This window comes from Vombatus ursinus, unplaced genomic scaffold (genome assembly GCF_900497805.2).
Source record: "Vombatus ursinus unplaced genomic scaffold, bare-nosed wombat genome assembly UNPS02014817.1, whole genome shotgun sequence".
Lineage (NCBI taxonomy): Eukaryota > Metazoa > Chordata > Mammalia > Diprotodontia > Vombatidae > Vombatus > Vombatus ursinus.
Window position 1 is genome coordinate 4,904,722 of NW_020954595.1, and position 21,208 is coordinate 4,925,929.

Genomic DNA, 21,208 nt, shown 5'->3' on the forward strand with positions numbered 1-21,208 from the left:
ATTTCCAGTTATTTTTCCCCCTTAATTTCCATAAAGAGTATTTTATAGTTGTATTTTAGTCCTGGTGTATCTTGGTAGGTTAACTCCTCAAAGGCATTTTGCAGTTATTTTGAATGGAATTTCTCATTTCTGTCACTTTTCTCTGATTTTGGAAGTACTCTACAGATATTGATGATTTTTGTGGATTTGTTTTATATCCTGCTACTTTACTGAATCTATTAGTTGTCTTTTCTTTTTTTTTTGTTCTGGTTGTTTTTGTTTTCATTTAACTAATTCCCTAGGGTTATCTAAGTAAATCATTATGCCACCCTTGTATAAAGATAATTTCGTTTTTTTTTTCCCATTCTTTGTATATTTAATTTTCACTCATCTTAGTACTATCGACAGTATTTCTAGAATTGTCAAATAGTAGTGAGGAGAGGGAACATTCCTACTGTACCACTATATTCAATGGAAAAGCATCCAGTGTTTTACAAATATTAACTAATTCTGGGTTTTGTACGTGTTCTTTGGAGCGTGTTAAATAAGGGCCTTTTCATGACTGTTTGTTTCAAGGTAATCACAAACATAAAGTGCTACATTTTGTCATAGGCTGTTTGTGTGTCTAATGATCTTACTTATTCTTGTTTATGTGACAAATTATGCTAATTATTTTCTAAAGGTTGAACCATCCTTGTATCCTTGGGAGAAATCCATCTTGGTCAAAGTAATTACTTTTTTGGCTATGTTGATGAAGTCATTTTGCTAAGATTTTACTCAATTTTTTGCATCCATATGTATGAGAGAGATTGACATATAGCTCTCTTGCTCCTATCCCTTCCTTGTTTCGGTGTTAGGATGATAATAGCCATGGAAGAAGAGTTTGGTAGTCTCTCAATTACTGAGAATAATTTTTATAACCAGTATTCATTTTTCTTAATCATTTGATAAAATTTACTTGTGAAGCCATCTGGATCAATCAATCAGCAGCCATTTGTTAACTCTTATTATGTGCCAGACATTATGCTAAATGTTGAACATACAAAGAAAAAGGAAAAAACAGGTCCTGCTCTCAAAAGCTTACATTTTAATGGGAGAGCCTCTATGTGTGTGTGTGTGTATGATTTTCATAACTTGATTTTCTTCTTTTTAAAATAAGCTAATGGTTTATTGATTTTTGAAAAATCGTTCTTAGTTTTATCATTTTAATTGTTTTTTTGTTTTCTCTTTAATCAATTTCTCTCAATTTTCAGGATTTCTTTTTGTCCTTTTTTGGGTTTAATTTCTTTTCTAGTTGTTTTAATTGCATGGTTAGTTCATTAATCCTATTCTTTTTCTATTTTTTTACTTTCTAGATTTAGAGAAAGGTTTTCAGAGAGGGAATTTTTCCTCCAAGAACTACTTTAGTGGCATCCCTAAATTCTGGTATATTGTCTCATTGTTACTCTCTTTTACATAGTTTTTTAATTGTTTTGTGATATGTTCCTTAAATATGCTTGTTGTTTAAGGCATTGTTACTTAGTTTCTATTTAGTTCTGTATTTTGCTTGTATTTTCTGCATTAAACACTTTTTATTAATTACAGTATGTAAATAATATACTTTTTCTGCCTTTTTATGTTTATATATAATGTTTTTGTCCCCTAGAACCTAGACTGGTTTTTATGAAGTACTATGTGATGTTGAGAAATATGTGTGTGAATATGTATGTATAGTATTCCTATTCAGATGCCATGTCTTTGAAACCTAATTTTTCCAACAGTATATTTAACTCGGGGATTTTCCTTTTGATTATCTTTCTGTTCTATTTATTTAGTTCTGTCAGAGGCACATTAGTCTCCTACAGTTATTACCTAAATATTTTTGCAATTCCGTTAAATTTTCCCATATGAATGTGAGTGCTATGCCTTTTGATACATGTGTACTTAATAACATTGTTTCATTTTCCTTTAAGCACAGTATAGTTTCCCTATTTTTTCTTATCACAAATTTTTATTGTTGCCTTATTTAAAATTATCATTGTAACTCGATTGAAAGCTATCTGATATTGTAAATTTTGTTCTAGTCCATTGTTTTCATTCTTTAGATTTATTTACTTTTTAAATGTGGATTTATTATGTGTCAAATTGTTGGGAGTTGGTTTCTTATCCAATATGCTATTGTCTTTCATTTTTATTGGGGGCTTTAACCCATTCACATTTAAGGTTATCATGATTATATTTGTATTTGTTTGTTTTTCCACTTAAAGGTTTGGTTTTTTTTTTTTTGTATTGATGTCCCCTCTTCTTATTTAAATTACATTAGGTCCCTGCCATTAGCCTTGCTGAATTTTATTTAGACTTTTCCCATAATTTTCCCCTTTCTTGCTGCTCTTTCCTTGCCTTATCTCACATTTCTTGAGTTTCCTTAAATGATTATTCTCACTCCTGTTTTTATTTCTCTTTTTGCTCTGCCTTTTCCAAGCTGAAATAATAAGTTTGCAATTCTTTCTGTCTTATTCTTTTAACTTGAGTCCCATTCCTTTGGGGCACTCTTTTCCAAGAAGGTTCATTTATTTCTTGCCTTCCTTATTTTTCTCCTTACCTTATCTATTCTGAAATTCAGTGTCCCATTCGTGAGCTCTATGTTTAAACAGCTTGTCTTCATCTTCTATATATCCCTTATAGAAGGTAGGGCTTCTGGGAAGGGGGTAGACAGAAGCTTTAAGAGCATTATACTTATTATTATTAATAATTAATAACAATAATAATTACAGCTAGCTTTTATGAGCACTTTAAGGTTTGCAAAGCCCTTTATAGATATTATCCTATTTGGTCCTCACAACAACCCCAGGAGGTGGGTGCTGTTATTATCCCAATTTTTCAAATGAGAAAACTGAGGCAGACAGGTTAAGTGATTTGCCCAGGGTCACACAACTTACCAGTAAATGTTTGAGGCTGGATTTAAATGCAGGTCTTGTTGACTCGAGGCTTAGCGTTTCGTTTACTGTGGCATGTGATGGTGGCCTCATATCCGAAGACTTGGATTCACATTCTAGCTCGTTGACTTTTATAACCTTGGGTAAATCATTCCATCTTCGAAAATGAGTGGTTGGGATAAGGGTCTCTCTAAGGTCCTTTCCAGCTACAAATACATGATAGGACAGTGTCCTTGTCCTCACCAAGGCAGTCGGGTGGTAGCACAGTGCCTCGCATATAGTGGTCACTTAAATGCTTATTCCCTTCTTCTTCCCCCCTTTCATTGAGCATACAGGTGAACAGGGCAAATATAGAACATATATCAATATTTTGTACTTTATTCAATCATTTTAGCTGTGTTCGACTCTTCATGACTCCAGTTGGGGGTTTTCTTGGCAAAGATACTGGAATGGTTTGCATTTCCTTCTCTAACTTATTTTACAGATGAGGAAACTGAGGCAAATGGAGTGAAGTGACTTGCCCAGGGTCACATAGCTACTAATTGTCTGAGGCCAGATTTGAACTCAGGTTTTTTTTACTCCAGGACCAGTACTCTGTCCAGTGTGTCACCTAGCTGCCCATACATCAATAACTATGGCATAAAATGGTTTATATAAGTTTGTGTTAGATCTGAGGAAGAAGGAAAGATCACTGCCATCTGGAGGAGCTGACATTTGAGCTACTTCTTGAAGGCTGGGTCGGATGTCAGTAAATAAAGATGAGGATTAGGCAAGGCTCAGTTTCCAGCTCTGTCAAAATGTCAGAACAACTGCAATACAGAGATATTTTTCTGTTCAGCAAGAATTCCCTGAGTGTATCGAGTGTCATAGAGTACAGCAGAAAGACTTGTTGGGTCAGTCAATCAATCAATAGATGGTTATTAGGCACCTACTATGTGCCAGGCACTGTGCTGAGTTCTGGGGATACAAAAAGAAGCAAAAGACAAGCTTACGATCAATCAGGAAGCTTACAATCTAATAATGTTAGGTGAGAGGAAGGGTGGCAGAGTATAGATGGAGTAATAGACCTGGAGTCAGGGAAGGCCTGAGTTTGAATCCCCCCTCTGAAACTGAAAGGCTTTGTGACCGTGAGCATATCAGTTTAATGTTCTGAGCCTCAGTTTCCTCATCTGTAAAATGTGGATAATAATAATATAAGACCTTTGGGGTAGTTGTGAAACTTGACCAAGATAATGTGTGTAAAGCATGTTGCAAGTTGTTTTTATTTTTTATTTCTTTTGTCTTTACAACTCCTTCATTTCCAAATATTTCCTTCCTGCCTTCCCTACCCAGAAGGCCTTCTCAGGCAACAAACCAATTTAAAAGAGAAGATAAATCACAGTCCATAAAACCAATCAAAATATCAACTGAATCTGACAGTGTATGTGGTATTACTTACCTGTCATCTCTCTACAAAAAAAGGGAGGAGAAAGGTACACTTTCTCCCCAGAGACTGGGCACAGATAATGGGCATAGACAGAGATGATAGGAGACAGGCAGGGTGCTGCTATTTATGTACAGGGCACATAGGCTGGAAGTGGATTTGAAACAAAAGACTTTGAAAACAAGTTAAATTCTTACTTTGGAGAACCTCTGACCTCTTTGAATCCAAGGCTCACAAGACTTCCAGAAAGACTTATCTCAAATATCTGCTCTGTGAAGAACTTTCCTTCTATCATCTGTTAACCTGGGGGTGATTAGATGGGAAGACCCCTTTCCAGCTCCTTGTATCATAAAAAGAATTTGGTAAGACTCCTTCTTTGACTATTTTCCCAAATAGTCTATATAGTATTGGAATTAACTGTTCTTTAAATGTTTGATAGAATTTGCTTATAAATCCATCTGGCCCTGGTGATTTTTTCCTAGGGAGTTCATCAGTGGCTGGTTCAATTTCTTTTTCCGAGATGGGGTTAAGTATTTTACTTCCTCTTTTGTTAATCTGGGCAATTTATATTTTTGTAAATATTCATCCATTTCACTATGATTGTCAAATTTATTAGCATACAGTTAAGCAAAATAGTTTCTAATTACTGTTTTAATTTCCTCTTCTTTGGTGGTGGATTCACCCTTTTCATTTTTGATACTGATAATTTGGTTTTCTTCTTTCTTTTTATTAATTAAATTAACCAAAGGTTTATCTATTTTATTGGGTTTTTTTCATAAAACCAGCTCTTAGTTTTATTTACTAGTTCAATAGTTTTCTTGATTTCAATTTTATTAATTTCTCCTTCGGTTTTCAGCATTTCTAATTTGGTGTTTAATTGAGGATTTTTAATTTGTTCTTTTTCTAGTTTTTTTAGTTAGTTGCATGCCCAATTCATTGATCTCCTCTTTCTCTATTTTATTCATGTAAGCATTTAGAGATATAAAACTTCCCCCTAAGAATTGCTTTTGCTGCATCCCATAAGTTTTGGTATGTTGTCTCATTGTTGTCATTCCCTTGAATGAAGTTATTGATTGTTTCTATGATTTGTGTTTTACCCATTTATTTTTTAGGATTAGATTATTTAGTTTCCAATTAGCCCTTTATTGCATATAATTTTTATTGCATCATGATCTGAAAAGGATGCATTTAATATTTCTGCCTTTCTGCATTGGATTGTGAGGGTTTTATGCCCTAATACAAAGTCAATTTTTGTGCGTGTGCTGTGTACCACCGAGAAAAAAGTATATTCCTTTCTATCCCCATTCAAGAGGCCTACCATACCTAACTTTTCTAATATTCTATTCACCTCCTTAACTTCTTTCTTGTTTATTTTGTGGTTGGATTTATCTAGTTCAGAGAGGGGGAGGTTGAGGTCCTCCACTAGTATAGTTTTGCTGTCTATTTCTTCCTGTAACTCCCTGAACTTCTTCTCTAAGAATTTGGACGCTATACCATTTGGTGCCTATCTGTTTAGTAATGATATTACTTCATTGTCTACAGTGCCTTTTAGCAGGATGTAGTTTCCTTCCTTATCTCTTTTTGATAAGATCTGTTTTTGCTTTTGCTTTGTCTGAGATCAGGATTGCTACCCCTGTTTTTTTTTTTTTTACTTCAGCTGAAGGATAATATGTTCTGCTCCAGCCTTTTACCTTTACCCTGTGTGTGTCCCTGTATTTCAAATGTGTTTCCTGTAAACAACATACTGTAGGATTGTGGTTTTTAATCCATTCTGGTATACGCTTCTATTTTATGGAAGAGTTCATTCCATTCACATTCACTGTTATGATTACTATCTGTGTCTTTCTCTCCATCCTGTTTCCTCCCTGTTTATACTTTTCTTTTTCCTTTCTCCCTTTCCCTCCTCACTAGTGTTGTGCTTTTAACCACTGCCTCCCTCAGTCCTGCCTCCCTTCTATTAGCCCCCTCCCTTTTCTTTCCCCTTTTCCCTCCTACTGCCTATAGTGCAGTTTAGATTTCCATACCTAACTAATTATGTTATTCTCTCCTTGAGCCAAATCTGATGAGAGTAAGATTTAAGCAATGCTCATCTCCCTCCCTTCTTTGCCTCTACTGTAATAGGTTTCTGTGCCTTTTCTTGTAACTAATTTACCCTTGTCTGCCTCCTCCTTTCCTTTTCTCCCATTACATTTCCTTAGTTAGATCAGATTAATCCACTTACTTACATTTATTTAACCCACCTGATTAGATTTTTTTTATCATTACATCAAAGTCAACTTATACCCACCCCCTTTATACCCCTTTAACATGGTGCAATAACAATATAGTTCTCAAGAGTTACAAGTATCATCTTCCCTTGTAAGGATATAAACAGTTTGCCCTTATTAATAACATGTTTGTTTGTTTTTTCTGTCCTGTTTACCTTTTTATGTCCCTCTTGAATCTTGTATTTGAAAATCAATTTTTCTGTTGAGCTCTGGTCTTTTTATCAGGAAGGTTTAGAAGTCCCTTATTTCACTGAATGTCCATCTCCTCCCCTGAAAGATTATGTTCATTTTCCCTGGGTAGTTGATCTTTGGTTGTAATCCAAGTTCCTTTGCCTTATGGAATATCATATTCCACGCCCTATGATCTTTTAATGTAGAAGCTGCAAGGTCCTGCGTAATCCTGACAGTGGTTCCATGATATTTAAATTGTTTCTTTCTGGCTGCTTGCAGTATTTTCTGTTTGACCTGGTAATTTTGGAATTTGGCTACTATATTCCTTGGAGTTTTCAATTTGGGATCTCTTTCAGGAGGTGATTGATGGATTCTTTCCGTGGCTATTTTACCCCCTGGTCCTAGGGCCTCAGGGCAGTTTTCCTTGATGATTTCCTGAAAGATGCTGTCCGGGCTCTTTTTTTGATCATGGCTTTCACGTAGACCAATAATTTTTAAATTATCTCTCCTGGATCTGTTTTCCAGGTCAGTTGTTTTACCAATGAGGTATTTTACGTTTTCATCTTTTTTCATTCTTTTGTTTCTGTTTGACTGATTCTTGCTCTCTCATAGAGTCATTAGCTTCCATTTTTTTCAATTCTAATCGTTAACAAATTGTTTTCCTCTATTGGATTTTGTACCTCCTTTTCAATTTGGCCCATTTTATTTTTTAAGGAATTCTTGTCCTCAGTGAGTTTTTGTGTCTCCTTTTCTGTTTGGACAATTCTGCTTTTTAAGGAGCTGTTTCCTTCAGTTGATATTGACTCTCTCTTTCATACCTATCAATTTTTTTCCCAGTGTTTCTTCTACCTCTCTTATTTGACTCTTAAAGTCCTTCTTGAGCTCTCCCAAGAAGGCTTTTGGGGATTCAGACCAGTTCATATTCCCTTTTGAGGCTCCAGATGTGGGTTTGTTGACAATGTTGTCCTCTTCAGAATTTCTGCCTTGATCTTCACTGTTTCCATAATAAGAATCTATAATATGTTTCTTTTTGCTTGTGGTGTTTGCTTGTTTCCTGACTTTTAAAAAGATTGAGCTCTCCTGCTGAGGAGCAGAGGGCACTGCCCCAAGCTTCTTGTGTTGGAAGCCTTGGCCCTGTGTGCTGGGGCCTCCAGTGTTGGCAGTTGGAGGCTGTAGGGTTCTGGCAGCGTACCTGGTGTTGGGCTGGAATCAGCAACACTGGAACTCTAGGGGTAGGATTGGGTAGTCTGGCCCCTGGAGGTTGCCTGCTCACACGGGCCTTTCCTTTCTTTTGCTTTCTTTAGCTCCTTTCAGATGGATGTTTCGCTGCTGTGGGATGTTTCTCTGACTGGGGCTTTCCCCCTTGGAGCACTTCCCAGAGTTTCACTGAGGCACTGGGAGACTTGGCTACCATAGAACACTGAGGCACATGGTGGTTTTCCAAGCCAGTTTCCACTGGTTCCCCTGCCCATACTGAGGTGCTCAGGGGGTCCTGGTGTTGGTGTTTGCCTGCTCCACCACCTGGGGTTCTGGATCTCCCTCTGGCATGCTGAAGTGGGACTTTCTGCTAGCTTGCTGGGACATCTCCTTTTCTATACTGTTCCCCTTTCCCCAGAGCAAGAAGGGCCTTTTCTGTTAATCCCTCAAGCTATTGGACTACTACATCCGTCGTTCTTCTGGTTCAGCTGTTTTTCCTGGGGTGATATTTTCTGGGCTTTCGGAGGCTAATAAGGGATGGCAAGAGCGACTCACTTCTTACTCCACCCTCTTGGCTCCTGGAAGCGGAACTCTTCAGCTCTTTCTAAATCGGTGGTCTTCTGACCTGAAGGTTTCAGTCTGGCTTTCTTCTCAATGCAGTCAGCATATCTCTGGTCCACCTCCTGCTTGTGGCAGCTGGGTGACTCAGTGGATAGAGCAGAAGACTTGAAAGACCTGAGATTGAAGCATCCCCAGGGAGAGCATTCTCATTTGGCCCTTCTTATCCCCTTTAAGGTGAAGGCCAATGGCAATGCTTCCTCAGGGTGTGCCGCTGGTACCCCCATCTCAAGCTCTGGGCAGACCTCTGCTGGACCCTTGTGGGTATGTCCAAAAAACACAAGGTAACTCGTCGGGAGAGGGCGTCTGTCTCCAGAGAAGATCTGCATGGAGAAGCTGGTGCTTGGGGGAAACTAGGAATTTGGAGAGTCAGAGGTGGAGTAGGAGAGCATTCCAGGGGTGAGGCCCAGCCAGAGCAAAGACGTGGTGGTGGGAGATGGAGTGTCCCAGATGAAGAGCAGTGAGGAGCCCAGTTTGGCTAGATGGTAGAGTGGGTGAAAGGAAGTGATGAAGTTGGAAGGGAAGGTCAGGGCCTGGAGGCAAAGGGTTTTAAATGCCAAATAGAGGTATATGTATTTGATCCTGGAGGTAATAGGGAGCCAGTGGAGTGCAGTGATGGTCAGATGTGCACTTTAGACTCGGACGTGGTGGGGCTCGGACGCGGTGGGGCTCGGACGCGGTGGGGCTCGGACGCGGTGGGGCTGGCCTGCTGTCCAGTAGTACAAGGAAGGTGGAGGCTGGTGAACCACTGGAGCTCTGGGGTTCTGAGCTGCAGTGAGACCATTTTCTAGGGCGGCTGCAATGTAGTAAACCCCCTAGGCTGCCTAAGGAGAGGTAGTCGGTTCCCCCTAAGAAAAACCGAGTGGATTAAAGCTTCCAGGCTGGTCAGTAGCAGGATTGAGCTGGTGAGAGGCCACTGTACTTCCAGCCCGAGCGAGATGGTCAACATTTATTGACCAGCCACTGTGTGCTAGATACTGTATGCAATACCAAGACTCAGTCTCCAAAAAAATTAAATTAAAAAAATACAGAAAGTCACTTTTGCAACTGAGTGGAGAAAGGATTGCAGCAGGGAGAAATTTGAGGCAGAGCCCAATTCGTGCTGTCTTGCAGGAAGTAGTGCTGGTGAGAGGTGCTGAGGGGCCTTTTCCAGGGTTGGATCAGCCCCTCCAGGAACATTGCCTCTGGAGCCCTGAGGCCCGACGCCAGCCGGAGGTCCTGAGTTTCAGGTGACTTTCCCGGCTGCCATATTCTCATCAGTGTTGAGCGTGATACCCTTGGATTATGTCTTCCAGGGCAAAAGGTCTTGCTGCTCCCAGTGAAGAGGATGGCTGTGTTCCTCCGAATCTCCTCCAAGAAGTGGGGCCTCTCGCCTGTGGCTGGGCTGGTGAGGCTTGCCCATCAGGCCATTTCAAATGAGGGGAAAGGAGACACCTACAGCTATGTCATTGTCGGGGCTGGCTCCGCCGGCTGTGTGCTGAGCCACCGGCTGTCAGAAGATTCCAGCAGCACCGTGCTGACCCTCGAGGCGGGGCCCAGAGACATCTTCGTGGGCAGTAAGCGGTTCATGTGGAAGATCCACATGCCTGCGGCCCTGGTCTCCAACCTCTGCGATACCAAGTACAACTGGTATTACCATACCACGCCTCAGAAGGGGCTGAACCAGAGAGTCATGTACTGGCCCCGGGGCCGCGTCTGGGGAGGCTCCTCCTCCCTCAATGCCATGGTTTACGTCCGTGGACACGCGGAGGACTACAACCGCTGGAGTAAGGAAGGGGCCGCGGGCTGGGACTACGAACACTGCCTGCCTTATTTCCGCAGGGCTCAGACTCACGAGCTGGGCGCTGACCGGTACCGGGGAGGGGAGGGCCCCCTGTACGTATCCAGGGGCAAGAGTAACCATCCCCTGCACCGCACCTTTCTGGAGGCAGCCCAGCAGGCAGGCTACCCTTTCACCGAGGACATGAATGGTTTCCAACAGGAAGGCTTTGGCTGGATGGACATGACGATCTACAAAGGTAAAGGGGGGCCGGGTCAGCAGGCCCAAGGCCTGCCCTTCCCCAGACAAGGGGTACTTTGAACTCGATCCAAGCTTTTCCCGCACTCCTCTTCTCTTCCTGTCTCTTCTGTGGGGTCAGGGAGGTGGGTGAGTTGAGCTCCATTTTCTGCATGACTAAACCGGGGGCCAAAGAGGAGAACAGGCTTGCCACACAGTGAGTTGGTTTTTTTCCCCCTTTTTTAAAAATATCACCCATTTTTTTGACCTGTTAGTTTTTCTGGAAACAGAATAAATTAAAGATGAACTCCAGAAAGAGAGATAACAAAGCCCAAAGAGAAAGGCAGCCAGCCCAGCCATTCCCCGTGCCTGGTCCCCTAATCCAGGAGCCTAAACCCCCTTCTCAGAGGGGATCCCCAAAAACCAGTCTTAGATAACAGATGAGGAAAAGGAAGATAGTGAAGGGCGAAGGGGATGGCCTCTGGTTGATGGGAAGTTATGATCATCGACTTACACATCACTGTATTGGGGAAATTGGACCGAGGACCTCAGTGTCCCAGCTCCCTCTCTGGTCCTCTTTCCCTCAGTCCCTAAGACATCATGGTTTGGCAAAAACCATGTCAAGCTGATCTTGATAACAATGAGACCCTGCATTTAGAGAAGGCTTTGGGTGATACATTATGTCATCTTACAGATAAATAAACTTCTCTCCCCCCACCCCCAAGTTCCGTGACTTAACCAAGGTCACACAGCTAGTGTATGAGTGACCTGAACCCACTTGAAGCTCAGGGTGGTTTAGGATTAAAAAAAAAAAAAACTTCCGTAAGACAGGCTTTCCCTCCCTCTGCCTCAGGTGGGAGCACATGCTGGGGGCGGAGAGAGGGACAAGGACCGGAATTCTGAGCCTTTATTGTGTCCTGGACCCCTAGGGCCATCAGCGTGGGGAGCTTGTGGACCCCTTCTCATGATCTTAAACACAAACTAACGTAAATGGCATGACAGAGGAAATGAATTACATTGAAAAAGAGTTACCCAGATATTCTTAGAAACAAGTTCCAGGACTCCTGGTTTAGAAGCCCTGGGGATCCATGGCCACAGAAAGCACTGGAGGGAGAGTGATTTTCTCCCCTCTGGAAGCAGTAACAGTAGCTGATACCAGATAGCCCTTTCACTTTTTGCAAAGTACTTGATAGGTATTTGAGCCTCACAGCTGCCTTATGTGGTGGGTAGTTCAGGGATTGCTAGCCCCATTTTACAGAGAAGAAAACTGAGGTCTGAGAAGGGAAGGGGTTGGCAGGTGGTCACACCACATAGGCAGGATTTGAACCCGGGTTTTCCTATCTTTAGATTCAGCAAGCTCCCAGCCTCTCTCCTCTCATATCACTTCCCATTACAGCCGGGAAATAGGCTTTTTAGTTGGTCTGAGCACCTGGGAGCCGGGGCAGGGGGTAGGGCAGCTACATGCTTCTAGAAATGATTTAGTTGGGGCCTAGATTGGAGCCATAGGTAGGGTCTTGTCAAGTGCCTCACAGAGATGCAATCATTTACCCACTGAATTGGGAGGTGCAGCATTTGGCCTGCATGTGACAGGACAATTGAATTCACTTCACACCAAGGCCACCATTCTGCTCTGTCCCCAGGTCTTCGATGGAGTACTGCTAGTGCTTACCTCCATCCTGCCCTGGCCCGACCCAATTTGACGGCAGAATCCAGAACCTTTGTGACCAGAATTCTGTTTGACAGGACCAGAGCTATTGGCGTGGAGTACGTGCAGAATGGCCAGAAGAAAAAGGTCAGTGTGCCCTTTGGTGGGGCCGAGGGGAAAGCTCTGCTTGCCCACAAGCTCCTTGGCTTCAGTGTTGGCAGGGAGCAGGGGAGCGGGGGCAGGGAGCCAGGGCCAGGTACTCATTCACCAGCTTCTGGATCTCTGGTTCCAGGCTGGAATGCTCCAAAACACCGGCAAGGTCAGATGAACTCACTCTGTCCATACTATGTGCCATGTTCAGCCCTGGCCGCTCTGTTTGGTTTCCTCACCTATCAGAGGAGAGGAGTGGGGAGTCTTTGGTCTCAAAGGTCCCTTCCAGTGCAAACACGCAGTGCTCTGGAGGCCCCTGTGGTCTTCTCAGGCTGGGGCGAGAGGGCAGCAAGGCCAAGGAAGGGGGGGTGGAGGGCTGGGAGTTCTTGGGAGGGCCCCAGCTCAGGGCCTTGGATGGAGGAATTGTCTAGTGAGTGTGACTGGTTGGAAAGAGGGTTAGGTTTAGAAGCAAATAGGACCCAGGTAACCTCTCCTTGTCTGCACTGGTTCTTGGGGCTCTTGTCGTCACAGGAGACCTTTTCTTGTACCTCTTTGCATCACAGATTCTCAGAATTGGGTGGGACCCTCAGAAACCACCAAGTCCAAACTATATCCAGAGGGTCGGTGGCGTCCCTCATGCTTTCTGGGACACGCCATCATCGTAGCTCTATAGGGACCTCATTATTCAATTAAACCCAACAAATATTGATTAAGCATCAGCTTCAGGCCACGTGAGGCTTGGCCGCTAATACCATTGCTCTAGGGAACCTCAGAGACCATCTGGTTCAACTCCCCCCTCCCATTTTACAAATGAGGAAACTGAGGCCCAGAGACATCACAGGGCCATAGCTGGAAGGGACCTCAGAAGCCATCTGGTTCAGCTACCCCATTTTGCATATGAAGAAACTGAGGCCCAGAGAGATAACAGAAGCACAGATCTGGAGCTGGAAAGGACTGCAGAAATCCTCTGACCCAACCTTATTTTACAAATGTGGAAATTAAGGCCTAAGGAAGTTAAATGACTTGCTCAAACATACCAGGAGTAAGTGTCAGGGGTGGGATTTGAACCCAGGTCTTCCAATTCCAGATCTGTCCACTGCATCAGTCTGGTAAAGAGAGGGCTCAAGATGGGAAGGCTGTGTGTGAAGGGCCGTTCAACGGACTCGGGTTGATGTTTGTTCTCGGTCCCAGACAGCAGAATCAGGAGAGCGGAATGAAGAGACAGAGAGGAGACTTAGGCCGGACATCATGATGTCCTTCCCAAGCAGCACAGCTGTCCCAGAGTTGTAAATGGGGATGAGCTCCCCTCCCTGTGGGGCATCAAGACAAAGCTGGGTGACCACTTGGGAAGGGATGCTTAATCAGGAGGAGGTTAGATGAGGTGGCCTGTGACTCCCCCTCCCACATCTAAGATGCTGGGAAGTGCCTACTCTGTGCTGGGGCTACAAAGACGACACAGCCCCTGCCCTCAAGAAGCTTACATACCGCTGAGGGAACATGGCACCAGAGAGGTCAACACAAGGTCATTTGTGGAACTGAGTAGGTCAGGGAAAGATGGCAGCTCAGCTAAGCCTTGAAGAAACAGAAGTCTAAGAGCGTAAGGGGTGAGGGCCAGGTACAAGGGATGGCTTGTAGAGTCAGTATTTCAAATTCAGGGAACAGTAATGAGACCAGTTTGGCTGGAGCTTAGAGAATGTGAAGGGGAACCATATTAGGAAAAAAAAAAGGCTAGAAATGCAGATGGAAGTCAGATGGGTGAGGGCCTTGAATGCCAGGCCAGGGAACTTGTATTTTACCCTATGGGCAATAGGGAGTCACTAAAAGTTTTAATGGGGGGTGAGGATTCCTTATGAAGGAATTTTTTTTCTTAGCAGCCACATAGAGGAGAGATTGGAGAGGGGAAAGACTAGAAGCAGAAAGGCCAGTTAGGAAAATATCGAATTAGTCCAATTGAGAAGTGACGAGGGCCCTGAACCAGGCTGTTAGTTGTGTTATTTGAAAGGAGGGGAAGGAAGCCAGAGAAGGATACAGAGATGGGATTGAAAGGCCTTGGTCACTGATCGGGTAGAAAGAATGAGGCAAGAGAGAAAGTCACGAATGGTGCCAGAGTTACAAGCTCGAAGGGCTGGAGGGAGGGTGGTGCTCTAAGCAGAAAGAGGAGAGTCTGGGGAAGAGGACAAACTCATTGTCTTCATGAACATATTGTGAGGTCCCCAGAAGATCCAGATAGGGCCATGTCTGCCAGACTGGCATTCTCAGAAGGGGGAAGGGCTGAATGTGTAGACTTGGGAGTCAGAGCCTTTTCAAAGACTTTGGGACTTCAGCTCTCTTGTCCAGTGTATTAGTTGTTGTTCGGCCATTTTCACTTGTGTCTGACTCCTCCGGCCCCTATTTGGGGTTTTCTTGGCAGAGATACTAGAGTGGTTTGCCATTTCCTTCTCCAGCTTACTTTACAGATGAGGAAGCTGAGTGAACGGGGTTAAGTGACATGTCCTGGGTCATACAACTAGTAAGTGTCTTAAGCTAGGTTTGAACTCATGAAGATGAGTCTTCCTGGCTCACAGACCAGTGCTCTATCCACTGTACCAGCTAGGTCAACTACTGCACTGATGGTAAATTATTTAACTTGAAAAGGCTACAAGCCAGGACTAAAGTGGAGGGAGAGTTGGTGTGTGATTTTTTTTTGTTCGCAGATGATTGTTTATTCAATGCAGTCTCTGAAGCTGAGATGCAACAAAGTATGGATCAGTTCTGAGCTGTCTATGCTACTTGTGGCCTAACAGTTAACACCAAGAAAACACAGGTGCTTCACCAGCCAGCACCACACCATCCATACGTAAAACCATTGGTTACAGCAAATGGAGAGGTTTTGAATACTGTAGATAAGTTCACTTACCTTGGCAGTATACTTTCCAGGGGTATACACATAGATGATGAGGTTGACACACTCATTGCCAAAGCTATCCCAGTGTTTAGGAGGCTCCGAAGGAAAGCGTGGGAAAGAAGAGGTATTAGACTGACTACCAGACTGAAGGTCTACAAGAGCCATTGTGCTGACCTCCTTGTTGTATGTCCATTGACCTAGACAGTCTACCAGTGCCATGCCAGGAAATGGAGTCGCTTCCATTAGAATTGTCTTAGGAAGATTCTGAAGATCACCTGGCAGGATAAGGTACCAGACACTGAGGTTCTTTCTCAGACTAAACTGCAGAGGGGGCAGCTCCAATGGGCTGGCCAGTTGTTTGGTACATTTGCCTAAAAGACTGTTTTATGGAGACCTCACACAGGGCAAACGTTCACATGGTGGTCAGAAGAAGCGATACAAGGACACTCTCAAGGTCTCTCTTAAGAATTTTGGAATTGATTGTGTGACGTGGACGACACTGGCGGAGGACCGCCCAGCATGGCGTGCCCACATCAGAGAAGGCGCTGTGCTCTATGAGCAAAGCAGAATTGAAATAGCTCAAAAGAAATGAGAGGTGCACAAATTTAGAGAATCCAGCCCAAGTGCTCACATGGACTATTTGTGCCGACCTGTGGTAGAACATTCCGAGCTCATATTGGTCTGATCAGCCACAGTCAGACACTGAAACTTGACTCTAACAGTGATGTCATTTTGGTCGTCTTTGAGAATGAAGGACAATGACCAGCTAGTGTATTGGCTGCTTCTTCTCGCTTTGTGCCATCTCTAGATTTAATTAGCCTCCTTTTAGTGCCCTAACTCAAGTCACAGATGAAAAATAATCAGTGGATTTGGGCCACGAGCCCTGTAGCACATCTCAGTAGAGTTAGCATCCTCTAGGTTGGCATTGATCCATTTAGTCAACTAATTCCAAATCCTCCTCCCTGTACTATAATTCAGTCTCCAATTTCTCCATTTTGTCTATAAAATATCGTGGGAAATCCCCATGTACTGGATCTATGGCACTTGGCATTTTGCTGTTGTGCCAGCACAGGGGATACCCGTCAGAAGAGCCATCAAGTTAGTTGGCATGATGTGAGTGAACCCTTACTGGCTCCTGCAGATCCCCGATTCCCCTGTTGAGGGCCCATAGGTCAGTCCTCCGATGACTTGCTCTTGCATTTTTGCTAAGTTTTACATCTGGCTCTTTGGTTTGAAGGATATGCTATACCTTCTCCTTGAAAAACAATCTGGATATTCACCCATCTACAATCCTAGAGTCTGTGTATTCATTCCACATCCCCACTGGATCAGAAACACCTTGAGGGCAGGGTCCTTCTCTTCTTTATGTCTGCCACAGGGTTTACTCCATTGATTGCTTCCCAAATGCTTGTTGAAATGACGGAGTGGGTGGGGATTGGAAATGCTCCCCTGTGGAATGTTTCCTGGCCTCAATCATGTCATGACTTTCCAGGTTTATGCTAGCAAGGAGGTGATTCTGAGTGGAGGAGCCATCAACTCACCCCAGCTGCTCATGCTGTCTGGAATTGGGAACGCAGATGACCTCAAGAAACATGGGATCCCTATTGTTTGTAATCTTCCCGGTAGGTTTCCCCTTTTCTGTAGAACCCAGGCCTGCCAGATGGGGCTCCAAGAAGCCTCCCAGGGTCCATAATGGCTCTCTTCAAGAACTGTACAAGAGGAATGAGCCTTGTTCTTCTGCCTGATCTCAGAGAGCCAAGCCAGGAACAATGGGGCAACATTTCAAAATAGAAGAATCAGGCTTGGTGTTCAAGAAAACTTCTTATCAATTAGAGCTATCTCATAATGGGATGGGGCTGTCTCTGGAGGTGGTAGCCACTCCTTAGATGACCTTAAGCCAGAGCTGAGTGACCACCTGTTGGGTGTGTTGCAGAGGGGGATTCTCGATCTCGACCACACTGGACGCTCATGATTCTTGGTGACAGTGATTGACTAAATGATCCCACTAAGAGATGCCCCCTGCTCCATCTAAGGATCAGAGGACACTTGGGAGAATTAGCCATGCCTCCTCTTAGCCCCCAGTGCACTCTCGAGCAATCCCAGGGGAACTTTGGAGATCCCACAAGCAGGAAGCGTTGATCCTGGACAGGGGGCTATCTCCTTGGGCCCTGTCCTGGTCAGGAGATTGTCCTAGTGCATGATGAAGTGCTCCTTGACAGCATCTCTGGTACATGGCTCAGGGTATGCACTTAATAAATGCTTCTTGACTTGAGTAAGCACATTGATCACCTACTGTATACCAGGCACAGTACCAGAAGCCAGAGATACAAAGACAAAATAAAAGTCAGTCCTCTGTCTTCAATACATCTAGCAAGCAGTTATTAAACACCTACTGCATAGCAGGCATTGGGGATACAAAAGTGAAAATGATGCTCTCTTCCCTCAACAAGCTTCTAGTTTATCAGAATTGCCCTAAGTTTTTCAGGTAATGGAAATAAAATTATAATAGCTAAAAATAATTCTTTGTTCAGTATTGGAGTATAAAATATTAAAATAATTCATACTAGACTTATTTAATTATTTTGATTAAGTTTAGCCTACAGTGTTTTAATTCCCAGGCTTATGTAAGCTTACACAGTAGTAAAATTCTGTTCTCTAGCTATTTTCCTATATGCTGTAAATACATCAGCAACTCACTGTGTAATCTGGGCAACTGTAGTCCCAGAGACGGTAGATAGAGAGGGTTTGCAGAATCATCGAGAAGGCAGCAGGCCCCTGGCCCATTCCCTACACCAGAGGACACCTAGTCGGGGGCATCCAGCCTCTTCTTTGGTCCCTTCCAGTTGGGCATGCCAGAGGAATGTCTCAACAGCCAACCTCAGGCTGCCTGTTTTTTATCCCCCAGGAAGGAGGTTTCCTGTTGAGGAATAACTGCTTTGAAGTGACTGGAAGCCAGTCAGGATTTCAGAAAGAAATAATTAAAAAGAAAGAAATAGTCAACAGCAGAAGACACTTTGGAGTTAGAGGCCCTACTTCAGATTTGAAAAATATTTTTTCTTGCTGTTTTCTAAGAAAATGTGGTATGCACTAAGAAGTCAAAGCAAAATTAATTCCTAGAAAACAATCAACCAAGTTTCCCCTTCTAACACCTAAAGAGCCATAATCACGGCAAAGATTGTTTCATGGAATCATCCTGGTAAAAGAACGAGGGGTCCCCAAAATCTCAATGTCCTGGGACCTGCCTGGATGAGGATGGAAATCACTATTCTTTTTCCCACTGAAGGTGGTGAGGACCTCTAAGAGAGCATCTGGCATTCTTTCCCTCTCTAGGTATTGGTTTCCCCCTCTGTCCCATGAGGGCATCTTCCAGGTCCCAGAGCCAGTCCTGGATCCCACCTCTGGTCCCCTCATAACTTTCCCCCTCCTTTCTCAGGTGTGGGCCAGAACCTGCAGGACCATTTGGAGATATACATCCAGCAGGAATGCACTCAGCCCATCACTCTGTACTCAGCCCAGAAGCCTATTCGGAAGATGTCCATTGGGCTGGAGTGGCTCTGGAACTTTTCAGGTGGGTTTGGGGCGTGGTTTGTCTCCTCCTTGGGTTTCAGACTGGTCCTGGGACCATGCCCCAGTCGTCTCTGCTCTCAGTCTTCCTTGCCTCATTAGGCAGTGGGGTGGCATGGTACACAGGGCCAGGAAAGCCTGGGGCAAGTCACTGAACTTCCTCATGCCCCAGGTGACTCCCAAAGACCACTGGGGCAAAGCAAGTGCTATCTGTTTGGGGGAGAGTATTTCCCACACCTGAATGAAATCTCTGGTTGTTCTTCCCCCAAGAAGTACCCAATCTCACATTGTATCCTTTTCAGAGATAAGCAGCCTACACTGCTCTGAGGTGCCCTCTTGTCACAGACCATGTCCCCTTTTAGTGAAAGGACTACAGAGAGGGAACAGAGAACAGCCATAGGGTGGGAGAAACATGCACAGAGAACACTTGGACACACCCTAATCTGCCTAGCAGGAAGACCCCAGATTACTCACTGAGGTACCCCTGCCTCCTTCCTGTGTGCAGAAGGCTTACTTGGCTCATGAAACAGCTGGGTGGTTCAGTGGGTAGAGCACTGGGCCTGGAGTCAAGAAGACCTGAGTTCAAATGTGGCCTCAGACACTGACTAGCTGTGTGACCCTAGGAAAGTCTCAGTCTGCCTCAATTTCCTTATTTGTAAAATGGGAATGATAGTAACTTACCTCTCACGGTTGTGAGGATAAAATGAGATATTTGTAAAACTCTGCAAATTATAAGGCACTATAGGAATAATAGTTTTTATCATCGTTATTACTATTATTAACATTGTTATTACCATCATTATTATCATTACCATCATCATCACTATTATTGCTCTTATCATCCTCGTCATCATTATTACGATGATCAGTTATATGCCCATAGTCATTATCATCATTCTTGTCATCACTCTTATCATTATCATCATCACCACCCTCACCATCATCATTAGTATTATTATCACCATTATTAAGCTTATCTTTGACCATTTATCAATTGGGTAATGATTCATCTTCTTACACATTTGACTCAGTTCTCTGTATATTTGAGAAATGGGGCCTTTATCAGAAAAATTTGCCGTAATTTTTTTTTCACGGATATGATTTACTGACGCTGTATTTACTATTTTCCTCCTGTTTATCCTTCTCTAAGCCTTCCTATCACCCTGTCCATCCTCAAAAGGGTTTTGCTTCTGACCCCCACCTCCCCAAGTTTGTCTATCGGCCACCTCCTTTCCTTCCCTGTCAAGTGAGATAGATTTTATACCCGTCTGAGTGTGTAAGTTATTCCCTTTTTGAGCCAATTCTGGTGACAGTAAGGTTTACATGCTCCCCATCACTTCCTCCACCTTCCCCTCCACTGTAAAGCTTTTTTGTGCCTCTTTGATGTGAATTTGCCCCATTCTGCTTCTCCCTTCACTCTTCTCTCAGTGCATCCCTCTTTCTCTCCCCTTCTCTCCCCAATATTTTTTAGATAGCATCCCATCATGGTCAACTTACTCCCATGTCCTCTGTCTATGTCCTTCTTCCTACTAATAATGATAAAGTTCTTTAGGAGTTACAAGTATCATCTTCCCCTGTAGGAATGTAAACAGTATAACATTTTTTAATCCCTTGTGATTGCTATTTCCTGTTTACCTTTTTACGCTTCTCTTAAGTCTTGTATTTGAAGGTCAGACTTTCTATCAGGTTCTAGTCTTTTCATCTGGAATGCTTCAGAGTCCTTTATTTCATTAAATGGCTCTTTGTTCCCCCTGAAGAATTATACTCACTTTTTCTGGGGAAGTGATTCTTGGTTGTAATCCTAGCTTTCTGATTTCTTTTTGTAATCTAAGCTTTAATGCAGAAGCTTCTAAATCTTGTGTATCCTGATTGTGTTTCCACAATACTTGAATTGTTTCTTTCTGGCTACTTGAAATATTTTCCCCTTGACCTGGGAGCTCTGGAATTTCGCTACAATGTTCCTGGCAGTTTTCATTTGAAGATCGCTTTCAGGAGATGATCAGTGGATTCTTCCCATTTCTATTTTACCCCCTGGTTCTAGAATATCTGGGCAGTTTTCCTTGATAATTTTTTGAAATATGATGTCTGTTCCTTTTTTGACCATGGTTTTCAGGTAACCCAATAATTCTTAATTATCTCTTCTCAATCTATTTTCCAAATCAGTTGTTTTTCCGAAGAGATATTTCACTTTTTTTTTCTATTTTTTCATTATTTTGATTTTGTTTTATTGTTTCTTGATGTCTCATGGAATCATTAGCTTCCACTTGCCCTATTTCAATTTTTAAGGAATGATTTTATTCATTGAGGTTTTCTTTCTCCTTTTCCATGTAGCAATTCTACTTTTTTTTTTTTTTTTGCTTTTTGGTGAGGCAATTGGAGTTAAGTGACTTGCCTAGGGT

General features: G+C 43.2%; 1 protein-coding gene across 2 annotated transcripts in view; it reads left to right on the forward strand.

Moving 5' to 3' along the window:
- CHDH (choline dehydrogenase) overlaps positions 1–21,208 on the forward strand; it is a 41,083-nt gene that overhangs the window by 13,963 nt on the left and 5,912 nt on the right. For both annotated transcript variants that reach the window (XM_027835853.1, XM_027835852.1), the window contains 4 exons: positions 9,866–10,588; positions 12,207–12,358; positions 16,738–16,867; positions 18,679–18,813. In XM_027835853.1, coding sequence (XP_027691654.1) covers positions 9,898–10,588; positions 12,207–12,358; positions 16,738–16,867; positions 18,679–18,813 — 1,108 coding nt within the window. In that variant the 5' untranslated portion in view covers positions 9,866–9,897. The remainder of the gene's footprint in view (positions 1–9,865; positions 10,589–12,206; positions 12,359–16,737; positions 16,868–18,678; positions 18,814–21,208) is intronic.